At 42.3% G+C, this 15,876-nt stretch overlaps 1 protein-coding gene across 1 annotated transcript; it reads right to left on the bottom strand.

Annotated features, from left to right (window-relative positions):
* Positions 1-1,935: 1,935 nt before the first annotated feature.
* LYSMD2 (LysM domain containing 2) lies at positions 1,936-12,435 on the bottom strand. The gene is made up of 3 exons (XM_085234299.1): positions 12,050-12,435; positions 6,969-7,306; positions 1,936-2,709 (listed from the first exon to the last, which is right to left on the bottom strand). The coding sequence occupies exons 1-3, from the start codon at positions 12,245-12,247 to the stop codon at positions 2,658-2,660; spliced, it is 588 nt and encodes a 195-aa protein (XP_085090425.1). The 5' UTR covers positions 12,248-12,435; the 3' UTR covers positions 1,936-2,657.
* Between the last annotated feature and the right edge of the window lie 3,441 nt (positions 12,436-15,876).

Below are 15,876 nucleotides of genomic sequence, written 5' to 3'. Positions count from 1 at the left end.
AAATGCTAAGTCACAGCTTGAACGAGTGATTGAACACCTGGGGGGAAGGCAGGGACAATCTAGGGGAGCTCAGGTGCATGCAATGAAATGAAGGGATCGCTCCTTCCCACACCTCATTTAAGGGTTGGCAGTGGAGGTGAGAGTATTTTGCTAGAGATCCTTACTTACCTGAGGTCTTCTGAAGGTAAGCAGCTACTTTCCTTTATTTCTTTGCTTTTGGCTGTTGTGTTTGAGCTAATTCTTACTTGTTGCAGCCTGGGATCTTGCTGCTGTGCTTTCCGTTGCATTACAAGAAATGCCAAAATCACTTATTTTAGAATCTGTTATTTACAGAGTAGAAAGACTATCTTGAATTACTCTTTCAATGCTGCAGATATGCTGTTCCCAGGCATCACTTTCCCTGGGCTGGCTGCTCCTGGTCAGCACTCAAGTAGGAGCAGGCTGCTCAGAGCAGCCCTCTGACTTGCCAGCGCCACTGAGGAGAGCCAGCAGAGCCCTTAGGGTGTGGCTAGACCCACCTGTGTTCTGCAGGCCCTATGGCCTGCTAGGAGGCCCAAAAAGTCATAACAAACACTCTGTCCCATGGTTTGGTTGGATGGAATGCTCTGGTTTAGGGAATTCGAGTGCTGAAGATGTGTTCTTGTGGATGTGAGGCCTGTTCCTGCTGAGGAGCAGCACTTGCCCTGGGCTGTGGCTGGCAAGGTAAGGCCTCCTGCAGGCGGCTGCTGCTGTTAATGGTGGTGTTGAAATTTTCTGTGGGGATTGTGTTTGTGTGGGACAGATGGGCTGAGTGATACTGCTGAGCTAGATCAATGGGTGCTGTGCTCAATGCTGCTGTGCTGAGGCTTCCTGTGAGAAGAGGCCCTGTGGGTCAGTCAAGGTGCTGCTGTGGCCTGAGCTGGAGGCCTGTCAGAAACCTGAGGAGAAAGGTGTGGGGATGGGTGTCTGCCTGTGTTTCTGACCTGTTTAACAAAGTGCCTCACTGCTGTGGGCCAGATAGGAGAAGGTACTGAAACTGCAAGTCTTCAGAAGGAAGAGCTTAAATTTTTTCTGAAGAAAATGAAAAAAATATTTCCAGTCCTTAAACTGGGACCTCTTAGAAAAAGTTTATTCTGGCTCTGGGAATGTCCTACTAGAGCTAACTGACAACAGCTGAAATGAGTGTCTCCAAGCAACAATCACAAATATCTACTGCATTTTTTGTAATTGATTTTAAAACGGTATCACTGGTTTCTTTAAAGGCTAATGCTCTCTTTTTCTTTACTCTAAAGTTCCCTTGATTCTTAACAGCTGGTATGCCACTGCAGACACATACAGCATCAGTGTTAAGAGAGAACCTGAATGAGCCTGCTGGATGTGAATTACTGTAAGCTCTGTGGGAATACCAATTCACACTTTTATTTCAAGGTGTATGGGCATTTTTTGTTTGTGTTTTTTTTTTTTTGGTGTGGCTTTGGAAGCTAATAAAAAGGAAATAGCATCTGTTGTAGCAGGGATGCAGCAATTCTTTACTGAAAAGATTTGTAAAGCTTATTAAATGACTAAGGAAAAAATCTAGTATGATTAAGAAGTTGCTCATGTATCAGCTACAGGACAAAGACTGAATGTGGTCTGCACTCTGTCTTCTTGAGCTCAGGTGGGACAATCTGCACACCCGAATTCTTAGAATAGTGAAAGCTTGCCAGTGTTTATTGTTAATTTTAATGAAAGGTTTTGATTGACTGCACAACTCCATAGATCAAATAATCATTAGGAGTCTCATTAGCAGTAAATATTTCTCATAAACAGTAAACACGTGGGTTAAAAAACTTGTGTATGTAGAGCAGAGCTTCATATATGGGACCATATTTGCCATGAAATTAACATCTAACAGATAATGTAATTGGACAAGTCATTCTTCACAAAAGCCAGGCTAGAATCAAGCTGACTTCATAATGAGCAAACACATTGGAATTTATTTATTAAATTAAAACCACACAATATATCACACAAGAACACACATCTGATATTCCAATGCTGTATTTCACAGAGGAAAACTCTCTTGCTGTAACTCTTCCATTTTACTAGCAAAAATCTAGTTTGCAGACAGTTCATTAATGATAAAGACTTTAACTAATCAAAACAAGTCAAATACCTCTCTCAAGCAATAAACCAGTGTTCTTATAACCACACAGACGCACACGGTTCAGAGGCAAGTTCTGCAGCCCTGAAGTAGACAAAGCTTTCACAGCAAACTTGTCTGTGTCTGCAGAGTAAGTAAATTTTCATTTATGATTTTTTTACAAGCAAACTTATTTAACATTTTAAATACTTAAAACAAATTTCACTTTAACAAGTATTTACAAAATCTTTACTAAAGATCAACATCCTGCTTAAAGGGTGACCTCAAGGATATATTGTTGCTACCATGCTACAATTTGCACAGAAGGGGCATAAAGGCCATTGCTAGATTTGGAAGGCTTAAACCCTTTGTTGATATAGCATAAGGACATTAACCTACGGAAGGCAGAAGAGGTCAATTTCAGTGCAATTACCCATTCATGACTTATATAAAGTACATCATGATGATGAGTCCAAAAGACTTTTTTGAATTACTGACCACTTAGTTCTTTAAGAACTGATTTCATGGGAAGTTTTCAGGCTATCGCATCTGTCTTCTACTGGTGATATGAAGAAGCTGCATAGGGACCTTCCTCATCCTCCTCCTCTCTAGAAAGAGAACGATCATAAGCATCAGATTAGGAACAGATCATGCTTCAGCCGTAAAGTTGTCACAAAAACGCAAATAACCAGTTTTCCTAGTGTGTTAAAATAGATAAGACTGGCATTTCCTAGTAAGAATAACACTGCTGTATGCTACTGTTCATGACGTATGTCTGGAATTCTCATTGTTTTCAGAACAGAAAGCTGAAAATAAGTAAAGGTGAAAAAGTTCAACATCAGAACATGTACAGTACAGTTCAATGACCCTTTACAGTATTTCTTATTTGGCACTTGTATGAAGGATAAACTAGTAGAAACATGCTGAAGTTCCAGTACTGTTGCTCTCCATCTTTCTTAAAAAAAAAAAAGTTCTACTTAAAGCCTTCTGAGTGGCAGAGGATGTGGAATGGGACAAACAAGGCCATGATGGGAGCAGTCCATCAGAGCTGTAGCTGTATCTGTGTTTTGCTGCTGCAAGGATATTCCCTGAATTTGTTAATGTATACACCTTGTGTACCAATCAATATTCAGATTGATCACTTAGATTTTATTAGCAGAAGATAGTTGTCTACCATCTCTAATGTAATGACTGCATATACCAAAGTAGTGTTGCTGTTACAAATTCTCAGGAAACTTCAATCTGCTTATTGTTTATTTGGTAACACTGCTATTTTAAATAGTTTATATGAACCCAATGCAGTGCAATGATCAGTATTAATTCAAATCTGGTGAGCACTCTGGAGATCATTCTTTTTCAGAAGTATATCTTCAAGAATAGTTCAGTAACATAACTTTAGAGCTGCTGCCAATTCTACTGTTTTTGTGAGAACAGACTTCTCAGTCGTTGCACTGTGAGCCTCAAAGGATTTATTTTTAACATTGCATGTGCCTGCATGCAAAGATAAGGTTATTCACATAGCCCAATAATAGCACAAACTATACCAAACCCAATCATGCAGACTTTTGTGTTACTTCTAAACATCATTAGTTACAACTCAAGCAGCCTAGTAAATTATGCTCATTTTCACAATGCTTCCATTTTTCTGAGTAGTCCAGCCAAAATCTTCTTGCAATACTGCTTTTATCTTGAAACAACTTGTTTAACCAAAACCTTACTTTCTTAGAGGCTTAATTTTTTCAACATGTAGTTATTGCAGGGCTGTGTGGTGATGGCAGAACCAAATAAATTAGCCTACCAAACAAGACCACAAAACTAGTCCAAGCTGTTCATCTCTGGTACAAGACTGGCATTTGGGTCACAGACCTCTTTGAGAGGTTCCTGTATGTGGCAGGGACATAAAACAGGGGATTGCTTGAACCAATGTAGGGGGAAAAAATCTTCTGACCAAGGCTCAGGTATACTGTGATAAGGGTTAGAAAGAACAGCTTCTAGCCTTTTATTTCAGGCTGCAGAACTGTGCTAAATGAAGAGACTGACGACACTTATCTCCAAATCAAAGTAATGGTCAGAAAACACTACTATTGCAGATCTTTAGAACTGTACATAGTAAATGCAACTTATTACAGATGGTTTAAAAACAAAAAACCTTTACATGAAGAAAGATTATATAGCAGTAGCTTTGGTCCAGGGCCCATAAGCAATAACAAGGCAGTGTGCATATGTTTAACAACTGAACAATTTTCTTCCTTCACTTTAAAATGCTTAAAATAGCAAAGTGGTAAGTCGCTGCAATGTCCCCCTTCAGGAAAAGGAATGGCAAAACATTAAAATGTTTTGTAGTGCTGTCTCTTCTTGTATACTGTTGCCACTTAACCCAGCAGGATGCAAGCACAGGAGACCTGCTGCAAGCTATTGCATGTTATTATGGCCTGATGCATACTAATAACTACATCTGTAAGACTGAGCACACTTGCAAATGAGCAAGTAAACTTTAATCCAACCTTTAGATGCTTCTAAACATCCACACAAACAAGGTAGCAATCTAAGCTCATGAACTCAGCCTTTAGAAACCTGAAAATGTGATTCTTCACAGCTATCCTCCTTTGAGTTGTTTTCTTAATGATGGTGAACAATTATTGGACAAATAACTGAACTTGTTACAAATTTCAAATCTTTCTTACTCTCAGATCTAGGCAAGTGAGCACATAATAACATAAGGCTCTGTTCCAGTGCTGCATGCTGGTTAATTACATTGGCTCATATAAGCCATAATGATTAGAATGGCTGTATTCAATTACAGTGTTTCCAAAATCTGTCACTGAAAATGCAGTTGCAGAAAGACATGACCTATCCCAGAAGCACAACAGATGGCCTTAGTGTTCTAGCCTACTGCACTACCCTAAAATATTAAGTATCTTACAAAGACCTTGTATTAGATCTGTTCTTCAACTGGTTGATACAAAAAGCATTGCTAAGCTTAATTTCAGTTTCAGCATCCTGAGACGTATGTAATATCAAGATGAAGCACTAGCATATCCTTAAACTACAAGCTGCTTTTCTGCCATGTGTAGGTAAAATAATAGATATTCTTTCCTAAAACGTAACTACATGAGTTCACATACTACAAATAACTCTTAATAACCATTGCATTTCTTTTGGCCTCCTGAAAAAGTACTGCCCCTCAAAAACAGACCTTACTCCCTTAGGCTGCTCACAGAGCTGCATCATGAGTAAATATGCCTGCTTGGAGAATTCCTTAAGCAGTGATTTCTTGCCAGAGAGACTGTGGATGCCCCATCTTTGATAACATTCATGATCAGGCTGGGTGGAGCCCTGGACAAACTGATTTAGAGGTTGGCAATCCTGCCCATGGCAGGGTGGTTGGATCTAGATCTGTAAGGTTCCCTCCAACCTAAGCCATTCTATGATTCTTAGTGAGACTCCCCAGTAAAAGTAATATTAAATGTAGATCTAACTATATGCTTCATAAACTCTAGGAGTGAAAGGCAGTGAGCACAAATTGAGTAGATCACGTTCTATAGTCTCTGGCACTTGTCTACTTGCACTGCTATTGAAGTTAACTTTAGAAGTTAATATACTCCATTCTTTTGTGAGTACTTAAAGGACTGAGTTCAAGAGTTAGGAATAAAGAAAAAAATCACTAAAAGCAATCCACGTAGCAGGAGACTGTGAAACAGATACCTGTACCTGAGAAAGACACCAAATAAGCATCATCAGAACTGGTGTGTGTATATGCATGAATTCTCGGTGACATTAAGCAATAAAGAATATAAATGGTGATTTGGTGTGTTAGAACATCTACTAAATCAGGCTCATGAGTATGGTGAGAAGTTCTGACTTGAAGTTTTGAAACAGATAGAAAACTGCAAGGAGAAGCAGACTTTTGCAGTAATGTCACTTGTTCTATTGTATCCATTTTCTATCCAGCAGTGGGGAGCTGTGTGTACATGGAGTGCAACTGATAACAAATTCCATTCTCCTGTTTGTCTTATGTGGCATTTTTCCAAATAAGGCTTGTCCAATTACTAAATTCAATATACTGTTTCCCTCCAATTTTTTCCAGTAACTGAAGCTTAAGTTGCTGGAATGACCCTTTACCTAATTAAAAAAAAAAAAAAGGGACTCTAAGCTCCACAACTTTGATCCTCGAAGGTATCAGTATTTGAAGTGAATTGGGATAATGGAAGTTTTGCATTAAACAATTTGCAAAAGCAAAGTATGTATTTGCTGACATAACCTCTCTTCAGATCCCCATAGTAAGAGATGCTAGTTCCCTGCAGGGGTTCCTTCTGTTATTGTCATGAGAAATACTATCACTGTGGCAAATGTTAAAAGGATTTTCTAGGATTAAAATACATAGGAACTTTCTATTCTGTTTGCAATAGAAAATACTGAAGAAGTCTATGTGGGTGGATCCACGAAGGGGGGGGAGGGGAGGGGGAGGGGAGGGAAGCATAGGGAAAGGAAATTAGATTGTTAAGTGAAAGAAACTGCAGTGTGGAGCATGTTGTGAGTTAGCTTGGGACAGGGGAAACAGCTTCCTGTGTCAGCTTCCATGTAGGCTTTGGCTTAGTACTCTACTATCTTGGAGAAAAGCATTCTAGCTTTCATAGGGTAGTGCTGAAATTCTGTGAGCAATGTATTCTGAGGCAGCATTTAACCACCGTGTCAAGGCACCTGCTAGTGGTGTACTGCATATGTGTCTTGTGCATGATGATAGTGTAGACATGCTGTGGACAAAACAACAGCTGCTGTCTGAGATGCACCCACAAAGAGGGTTCAATTTAGACTGAAAAGCTTCTAGGATGAAATGAAGATGCTTAATACTGAAAGTGGCATTTACCTGACACTGTCATCTTTTAGTTTTCTGGCTGCTTGTTTGGATAATTTAATCTGCAAGTCCAGTCTCTGAAGAAAATCTTTGGCAGACAGTTCTTCCGGTGCAGAGGGCAGATTGTCAGCTTCTTGAGGACTGGGAGAAGAACTACTTTCTTCCTGAACTGTCACTAGCCCTTCTTCACAAGAAGGGGAGCTGTCAACCGTTTCATTCTCGGGAGACTCCAGTGAATTAAGTCCATTGAACAGTAAAGGTTTCTCTGATATAACAGGAATATTCAGGGTTTTCCTCAGAAATATACAGTCATTAGTGAACAGTTTATTTGCCCTCTTTATTTGTTCCATCTGAAAAAGATAGGAAAAAATGTAAATATTAGGTTTTGGTGAAGCATAAGAAGTTAACTTTCTGAAGTGCTACAGTAACTTCTGCTTCCAATAGGATTGTACTTAGCAGTAGGAATGATTTCAAAAAGATTATTTCACATTCAAAGTGACTTTAGAGCTTCTCCCTTGCATACAGACTTGATGCCACACTATTGGTCCTTCCAGAAATCTTGTACTACCTGAAGATGCGTTTCTCATGGTCTTCCAATCTCATTACAGGCTCACGTGAACATTTAGGAAAAAGCAGAGGAGCTGCTGATTTGGATTTACATTAGAGCAAGGCTCAGAACTGCTAACAGCTGCTACAGGGAAACTATTCTGGTGAAAAGCATGCATAGTATAAACAAGGGGTTTATAGTTACATCAAACATTCTTAGGATGGAACAGGGAGCACTACAAACACTGGAAGAGCAGTATATGCCTCATCCATGTCATTTTTTCTCCATAGCTGATATAAGTTCAGATTTCAGCTGAAGCTTCAGTGAGGAGTTGGAAAAAGGATACAAGGCTCTCTAAGCAATATGCAATACAGCTACATAGACTACATGCTGCATTTCTCCATTAAACTGAATTCTGTGGCATGATTAACAAACACTTCTACATCAGAATGCATATGAACCACTATATAACTTAACTATTTTCTGTGCAACTTTTACTCTCTCACTTTTACTCCATAACCTTCATCAGCAAATGCTACATCAAAGCAGAAGGAAGAATGAAGTAGACACATCTTTATCAGCAGTAATGTGCATGAAACCTCAACTGTTCTGTACTTAGCTGAATTCATAATAGCATCTCAAGTTGCTCTACAAAGAACAGGCTGTAGTGTGTGCTTATTACCGCCTCCTTACAAAGAATATTAAGTTTTCACTCATCAAAATTTCCTTTCAAGTCAGTGAGCTAAGCTGACTTTCTATTTCTCAACTGCAATCTTTACACCAGAAAAGACTGTCCACAATTAAATGACTTCTGCTATAACTTGAGCTCAAGACTTTACCAGGAAAAGTCCTAGTCCCCTGGTGACTGCAATAGGCAGTGATCCATAATCATGATTATGCTGCAGTGATAAATGCACTCTAAATAAAACCTGCTTGAAAACAAAGTAACAACAACTGAAAATATTCCTCTCATGCACAACAGCAATGTTATACCTTTATATTAAACTAAAGGGAGTGGAGTTGTGTAAGAATAAAAACCGTTACATCTTGTCATAATAGGAATTTCACTGCTACACTTTTCCCCAGAAAAAAATGCAGAGAGCTGCAAACACTAGCCATTCATTCCTTCAGAGTTTGAAGTATCTTGAGTTTAGCTAATGGACAATGAAAAATTGCTCTGTTTATCTTATGCTTGTCATTTTTAAGCTCTTCTAAACTTTATTCTGCCACTGCTTGGTGTCCTTCCCAATAGCAAGAGAAGTTGATGTGTTAAAGCAGTTCCTTTCTCACACTGAAGATGCTAGCATGGGAAACAGTTTGAAAGCAGTGGAGATGCTAATCTGCCTCTTCTGAATGTGCTCTACCTCATAGCAGATTTGAGAAGAAAATTGAAAGAGCTTCCACATGGTCTGCTCTGGCCAGAGACTGCTTTTGTTTACATAAGAAAATTGGTGAAGGGTGAGGATGTGAATTCTCAGCATGTTCATATGCTCCAGGGTAAGTGATGTGTGGCCACTGGCAGAACTAGAATAAACTTCCGCATGTGAAGTAGATCTGTTGTGTGCAGTAAGACCATCTGCTATACTGCTCTTACAGGTTTGTACAGTAGTAACAGCTGTGATGCTGTGTATGGATGAATTTGCTTGGGTCTTGGAAGCCAGATGAGATAGTCATCAAAATAGGAGATTGGCTCTAGAAAGGTTGTACGTTAGGGAGGGTGAGAATATTGAGAACAATGAAATCAAACTCAGGATTGAATTATTTCTACCTATTAAACACACAAAAAATGGTCTATTCGTCAGAGATGATGCAGGCACCTGCAGCAATTATCTGGCTCAGATGAAGGCACAACTGGATTTAGTCTCTTTCAAAAGTTGAATGACTAGCATCGAGTTTCAGAAACTCCTCAAAGAGGAGATCATTACTGTTCCAGCTCCTGAAAACTAGAAATTATCTTTAGTGCACCTTACGTAGTATAGGGCATATCTCCAAGCTCTTTCCCAAGCAAAGTACCATCAGCATGCCACAAAGGAAGTGTTGCCTGGCTTGATAACAAGATTCATAATAGCATCAGATGCAAGCTTAAATGCCAATTTTCAACACTTCTGAAAGTCAATGGTGTTTTTTGAAGGATACTAAAAACTCACATTTAAAATGCTAGGTTAAGCTCCTCTCTGAAAACAAGATGAAAAATCCTATTTTAACCTTTGATTCCTTCAACAAGGGGACTAGGAAGTCAGTATTTCACCAGGTCCTAAATAATGCATTGTACTGCTGCTCTCTATCCTACTTCACTGCAATACTATCCCTGGTTAATTCTTCCTGGAATACCCTTTAAATACTATCTGGTGACATTTGGAAAAAGACTGTTTATCTGCATTAGTAACAATGAAATAAGAAATGTCTCTAAAATATCACTTTAGATTCTTGAACACATTACTTAATGTGCTATATTCTCCTACAACTGTAACATCTACATTCATAGATGTATAGAGAACAGAATTTAACACCAGTTTTCTCTGTGCTAGGAAACTGATTTGTTAGCTAGATCTACAACAGCAAAAGCCTTTTCTCTTAATGTAACTGAAGCAGCACTAATGGGTAAACTGGTGCTGAATTCATCAAAACTGCTTCACAGCAAAACAAGTAGACTTCTGACTTCTCCCCCCACTAAAAGGGATGCCTTTGTAAGACATAATGGTACTCTGTGTGAACCGGAAACATGATACTAAACACGTGAGCTATTAATTCCCAGAGTTAAATTACCTAAGTGTTCAAAGGAATATCTCATGAACCTCAGCCATGCAAGATTAATAGCATCTGGGAAAGAAAGGTGAAGGGCAGCAGTGGATGAGGCCAAACAAATCATGCTGATCTCTCTCTCTAAAATGTTCTTTCCATCCATCTCAAATTGCTTGTGTCATGACATCTCAGGCACTGGACAGGATGTCTTCTGCTACAAAGTAACTCCCTTTGAGGAAAACCACATGGAGAAACTTACAGAAACAGCAATACTGGAGGCAGTGACAGCCTAAGATAATTCTGATGTTGCACAGCACCCCTTAGTTTTGTACAACTATACGGGGCGTAGGAAGCAAATGTGACTCCTCAAAGGAAGTCACTCCTTGTGTGAACATGTAAGAGCCTTCATTTTGTTTAAAGCCAGCATGTTTGCATGCATTCATACCTTGGGATGAAACCATTAGAGCAATAACAAATGACTGATGGCAGCTAACTTGGCAGTACCCTGAGGGAGATTCCATGTCAGTTTAACCTTTCTGAATTGGAGACTACAGTGAAGCAGCTCTGGTTTCCTAGGCAAAAATACTAGCAACGAAGAAACAACAAATGAGATCTTAAAACCAGCATTTATACTTGAAATGTGTCATTAGCACAGCAAAAGTTTATTTAACGCATCATAGTACAAAGTTATTGTCTGTAAATTAAACGCTTTAGATGGGACAGGTCTGATCCACAACTTCAGCTGAGAGGGAACTGTAGAGTGTTTAGAATAGTTTCTAAAAACTACTTTAATAATCCATGTATATAATTTTTCTACTTAGTGCAGTGAGCAAATACACTTCTGAATAAAAACATCACTAAATCATTTAGCCCAGAGACTTCATTATGGAAAATGTTACCAAAAATACATTATTTTTTTTTTTAATTGGGAAGTTGATGTTACTTTGCTTGCCTTAGTACTCCACAAAACTTTGTTTTAATGTATGCCTATGTAAATCGCAAATGCCAAAAATGCTGTTAATGAGATTTAGTCAAAAGTTCCTTAGTATTTAAGGGAAGATAGACATTCTCAAACCTTCTCACAAGAAAGGCTGAATACTGTTGAAGCCTCAGCAGTTTTTGGAGTTAGAAAAGGGAAAGGAAATCCATTATATTCAACCTACTAATTTGGGACTGCGCTGTACCTCTTCTGGAGAGAGCCCAGCTGGAAGGTGCTCTCTGCAGCTGGTGTAAAAGTGACATTCGCTGTGTGCCTGCGCTGTACTGCTGGCTGTGCTCACCAACTGCTTCACCCCATGCAGTTGTGCACGTTGGTACCACTGAAATGCTGACAGCCTTCGGGCGCACGGGGAGGTCGGTGAGGTAGGAAGCAACCCGGGGTGTTAGAGGCTGCCGGTAAACCTCACGGACTAGGCTGGGAGAAGCCTTTAACGTGTTCCGTGGGGATGCACTCTCCTTTCTAGTGGATGCAAAAAAGCAGCGCTTCTGAGCCGGCTGGGAGTCAGGTGAGCAGGGGGAGCATTTAGCCCTGAAGCTGTCGGGAGAAAAATCTTTCGGCCGCGGCCAGCACGTTGATATCAACGTAACGTGCTTTCTGAAGATAAATGTAATCGCCGTTCTCTGCAATCTGAGCAGAGCGCGGCGGTGATCAGCGTGCTGCCAGCGCAGATTTCTCCCGGCGGGGAAGCGCAGCCCCTTCGCGGTGCGCCCGGCGGGCATCGCCGCAGCCGTGGCACCGAAAGGCGACCGGCGCCGCTTCCCCTCCGCGCCGTGCCGGGGCAGAGCCGCCGCCGCGCGGCCTTACCGTGACGCCGTACTTGAGGGCGATGCCCTGCAGCGTGTCTCCGGCGCTGAGCCGGTGCTCCACGTAGCGCTCCGCCAGCGGCGCCGCCACGCTCGCCGTGCTGCCGTACGAGCGGGCCTTGATGAGGGCCAGCCGCTGAGACAGCTCGGCCTCCGACTCCGGCCCGCCAGGCGGCTCCTCGCGCGGCGACTCGGCCATGCTCCCCTCGACGCGCCTCAGTGCCCGCGGCCCCGCGCCCGCTCGGCAGCCGCCGGGTTTCCCCCCGGCATGGCGCGGCCCAGGCGCCGCCCGCCCGTCGGCGGTAACGGCGGCAGCGCGCGGGCTCGAGGCGGCCGCTCCGCGCACGCGCCACGCAGCGTCCCGGAGTCGGCGCGCATGCGCAGTGCGGCCCGGGGCGGCGCCGTGCGGTGCTGTTCGCGCAGCACGGGCCGCGATTCGCGGCTCGGCTGCAGCAGCGCAGCCCGGTGAGAGAGCTGAGCGCCTGCCGTGTGCGGCGTGGATCGGGGCCCGCTTCAGCCTCTCGTCTGAACTTGAAGTGCTGGCAAGATCCCGGATCGGATCAGCTGTCTGCCCGCTCTCTATTTATAGTGAATGCCCTCTAAAATGGAAAGAGTTAAATATTTGAACCTGAGCTGAAGTTAGGGAGCCCGTTTTTACCTGCGTTTCTTACGTGCCTTCAAAGTGATTTACAGAAGAATCTAGAAGTGTCTTACCAATGGGAATTTTGTTTTATGGAAGAGCATTGCTAGCTGTAGGAATGTGTCCATAATGCTGAAGTTCATGGAACAGTTGGTGTCCCTGAGGAATGGCGGGGAAATACTGGCTTGCCTGGAGCTCCCTGGCTTTGCGTTAAGGACGAGGGCCCTGCTGGGCTGGTAGTTACTCACCTGACAGCGGCAGAAGCAGGAGCTCATGTGCTTCAGTGCCAGACTGACAGGGATCCTCGCTATGCTCCTTGCTCATCTGTACCAGCAGCTTACTGATGCATCTGCAATTAAAGCTTTAATTGCTTGGGTTAGTGCCAGGTTGTGACTTCCGTTCAGCACGGAGTCTCTTTGGCAGCACTGACTGCTGCTTTCCTTCCCACTGTGTTCTGTCCTTGCTCTTCCCTTGTTACTGTTCCTGTGACCTCTGCCATGTGAGCTTCCAATTCAGATGAGCTGTGCTTGCCCAGACCTATTTCTTGAGCTAAAGTGATTGGTAATTCTTTAGGTACTGATGTCACCTAATTGGGCATTGGACTTGATGCTCTAATCAGGCTTGTATGTGACTGAGGAGTTCCCTCCTGTGAGTCATCGCTCTGAGCCTGTAGACATCGTTACATCCATTACTCATTTCACGCGGGGGAGGTTGTTGCTGCAGCTATAGCAGCTACAAATGAAGCTGTTGAAGTGAAAGCTTTCATTTCAGAGCCCCCAACTCAGCACTGTGAAGCCTCTGCCTCACCTGAGGGTTTCCTAGAGCTGTATCTGGGGAGAAGGGGAAACCTCCTTTTGCTTTTTCCCTGAGGAAATATTTGGACCTAGATAACAGACCTTGCATTCTCACATAACAAGACTGTACAGGAACTGGCTAAGGACAAACTTATTTGGAACTACTGCTTTATAATTATTGTAGTATTAGCTCACAAAGGTAATTCTAGAAATGAGTGATGTGCCTGTGTCAGGAATTCGTTTCCTCATCTTCCTAAAGTAGTTCTGAGGATATTTTTCTTTTCAGTAGAGCACAATGAATCTTTCTGCACGACCAACAGTATTAAGTGTATGCAGTCCATTGCCTGCCTGTTCCTGGGGGCTCCTAGCTGCTCCTTTGTTTTTGAAAATAATGCATATCTTGGTCAGTAGGTGTGCGATGGTCTTCACTTATTTATTTTATAGATCAACAGGCTAAAGTCAGGAAGCTTCTGAACTAGAGATCAGTATCAGCTGAGCCTTGTTAAGGCAGCCCATATAACTTTATGGCCAAGTGGAGAGGAAAGTGCCTGTTAGCTTGGTAATCATTCTGTTAATGATCAGATAGTCAGTGGTTATTTTATCAGTAAAGAAGTGTTGGGCAGAAATCTGCCTTGTGAAGTATTAAATGAAATGGAGCATTATCTGATATTACTTATGAAGCAAGTTAGGAACCTCACAACTTCCCACTACAGCAGTGTGGATATAGGCATCAGCTGCAACAGAGCTGCTTTAACTTCAGGAACATCTAAAACTACCCCTGTGGGTTACACGGGTGGACAGGTTCACAGGATCCAGGACAGAGCAGATCAAAACAGGGCTGCTCCCGGCAGTGGTGCTGCATGGAGATACACTGCCTGCCTCTGCTCATGCTGCAACCTCTGCTGGAAAACAGTACAATGCAGGACAGAGATCAGAGGCAAATCTTGCCCTTTAAAAATAATAGCCCTGGGTTCTGTAATTAATTGCAGCAAAGAGAAAAGGACCTGAATAAATTTCAAAAGGAAAGTAGGTTTGTCTGAGCTGATGCATGTTACTTAAGCTGTGTGTGTATTTTTCATCAAAATAAGCCCATTATGTAGCAGCAGCAGCTGTGAGCCATTATTAATATTTAATACTCTCAGCAGGGGTTACTATGGGTTTCTGTAATAAGGTTACTTGAGTGTTGCAATATCATGTACTGAGTTTACATTCTCAGAGATTTTTTTGGCTTCTTGTATAAAGTGCCAGTGAAGTTTAATTTGCTTCCCTTCCTTATCATTTGCAGAAGCTGAATATCTTTCTCAGCTGCATCCTAGGTACATTATTATCCCTGAAAGGGCTCTCATTGCTTTCTTCATTGCCTTTAGCTGTTTTTGTGCATCACTTGGTAATGAGTGTTGTAAAGCCCTGGGCTGATTGGAGCAATCTTGCACAGGAAAGCATGCAAGTGGTTTGGGTCCCATGGCAAGGGCTGGATGTCACGGGGGTGCTGCATTTCCTCAAAGTGTCTGCCTTCTGGTGTGAGCTGTTGGAGGGGGATGGTGCTGGCTGGCTGATGTTTGTTCTCTACCTGTCAGCTTTTGGCTGATGTTTGTTCTCTACCTGTGCATGCTGGAAAGGCAAGCAGCCTTTGAGTGATCCACCATTACTTCCACTGCAAACAAGTGGGGTGAACTGCTGTTTTGCACATTGGAGTGGGCCACCTGTGGCCTTATTAGACCTTGGATCATAGGGCCAGAAACTGTACTCAGCAGAGCACTGAGCAGACAGGGAGTTGCAGCTCATGCTGCTTTGGAGGACTGTGGGACAAGCTGTCCAATGACTCTTGACGGGCAGTATCTGGCCTTCAAGCTCTGTGGATTTGTTCAGTTCTTTTCAGCCTTCTTGTTTTTCAACTTTTCCTTTAGGTCATAAAGACCTTGGAAATCAAGCTGTTTAATGAGTTGTCAGGCAGGTAGTTCAGCAGCACAGGAGGAAGAAGCGTTTGGAGCTGCAGCATATGTGCATTAGCGTCATAAAGTGTTGTGCTATGCTGCAGTGGTTGTCAGGAAAGCACCCTGGGATGGTGTCTGCTGTCCTCAATGACACCTGGATTAAATGTGCTCACTTTACAGCTAACACATCAGGCTGTAACCTTAATTTATGCCTCGCTGATTGCTATATGTAATTTGCTGTTGCATACACAGAGGGATGGATGGATGTTGACTAACCTGTTAATGCATCACTAAATGGTCCCTTTCACATTTACTCAAAGTACTCATGACAGGAGATATTAGCAACATACCTTTTGCCTCCCAAAATGGCTCATAAGTTTGCAGGCAGTGATAGCAGATTCAGCACAGCTAACCCCTGCTCTAGCCTTTTAATTAAAGAAGCAATGAATACAATAAATCT

Source organism: Meleagris gallopavo, chromosome 12 (assembly GCF_905368555.1).
Source record: "Meleagris gallopavo chromosome 12, MGAL_WU_HG_1.1, whole genome shotgun sequence".
In the NCBI taxonomy this organism is placed as follows: domain Eukaryota; kingdom Metazoa; phylum Chordata; class Aves; order Galliformes; family Phasianidae; genus Meleagris; species Meleagris gallopavo.
This window is presented reverse-complemented; position numbering and strand designations above follow the sequence as displayed.

What these genes read in the sequence shown, in the direction of transcription:
- LYSMD2 (XM_085234299.1), bottom strand. Translation starts at nt 12,247, where the DNA reads ATGGCCGAGTCGCCGCGCGAGGAGCCGCCTGGCGGGCCGGAGTCGGAG. An exon ending in CCCTCAAGTACGGCGTCACG is followed by an intron (nt 7,307 to 12,049) that starts GTAAGGCCGCGC and finishes TATCTTTTTCAG; the next exon opens with ATGGAACAAATAAAGAGGGC. An exon ending in CTAAAAGATGACAGTGTCAG is followed by an intron (nt 2,710 to 6,968) that starts GTAAATGCCACT and finishes TTCTCTTTCTAG; the next exon opens with AGAGGAGGAGGATGAGGAAG.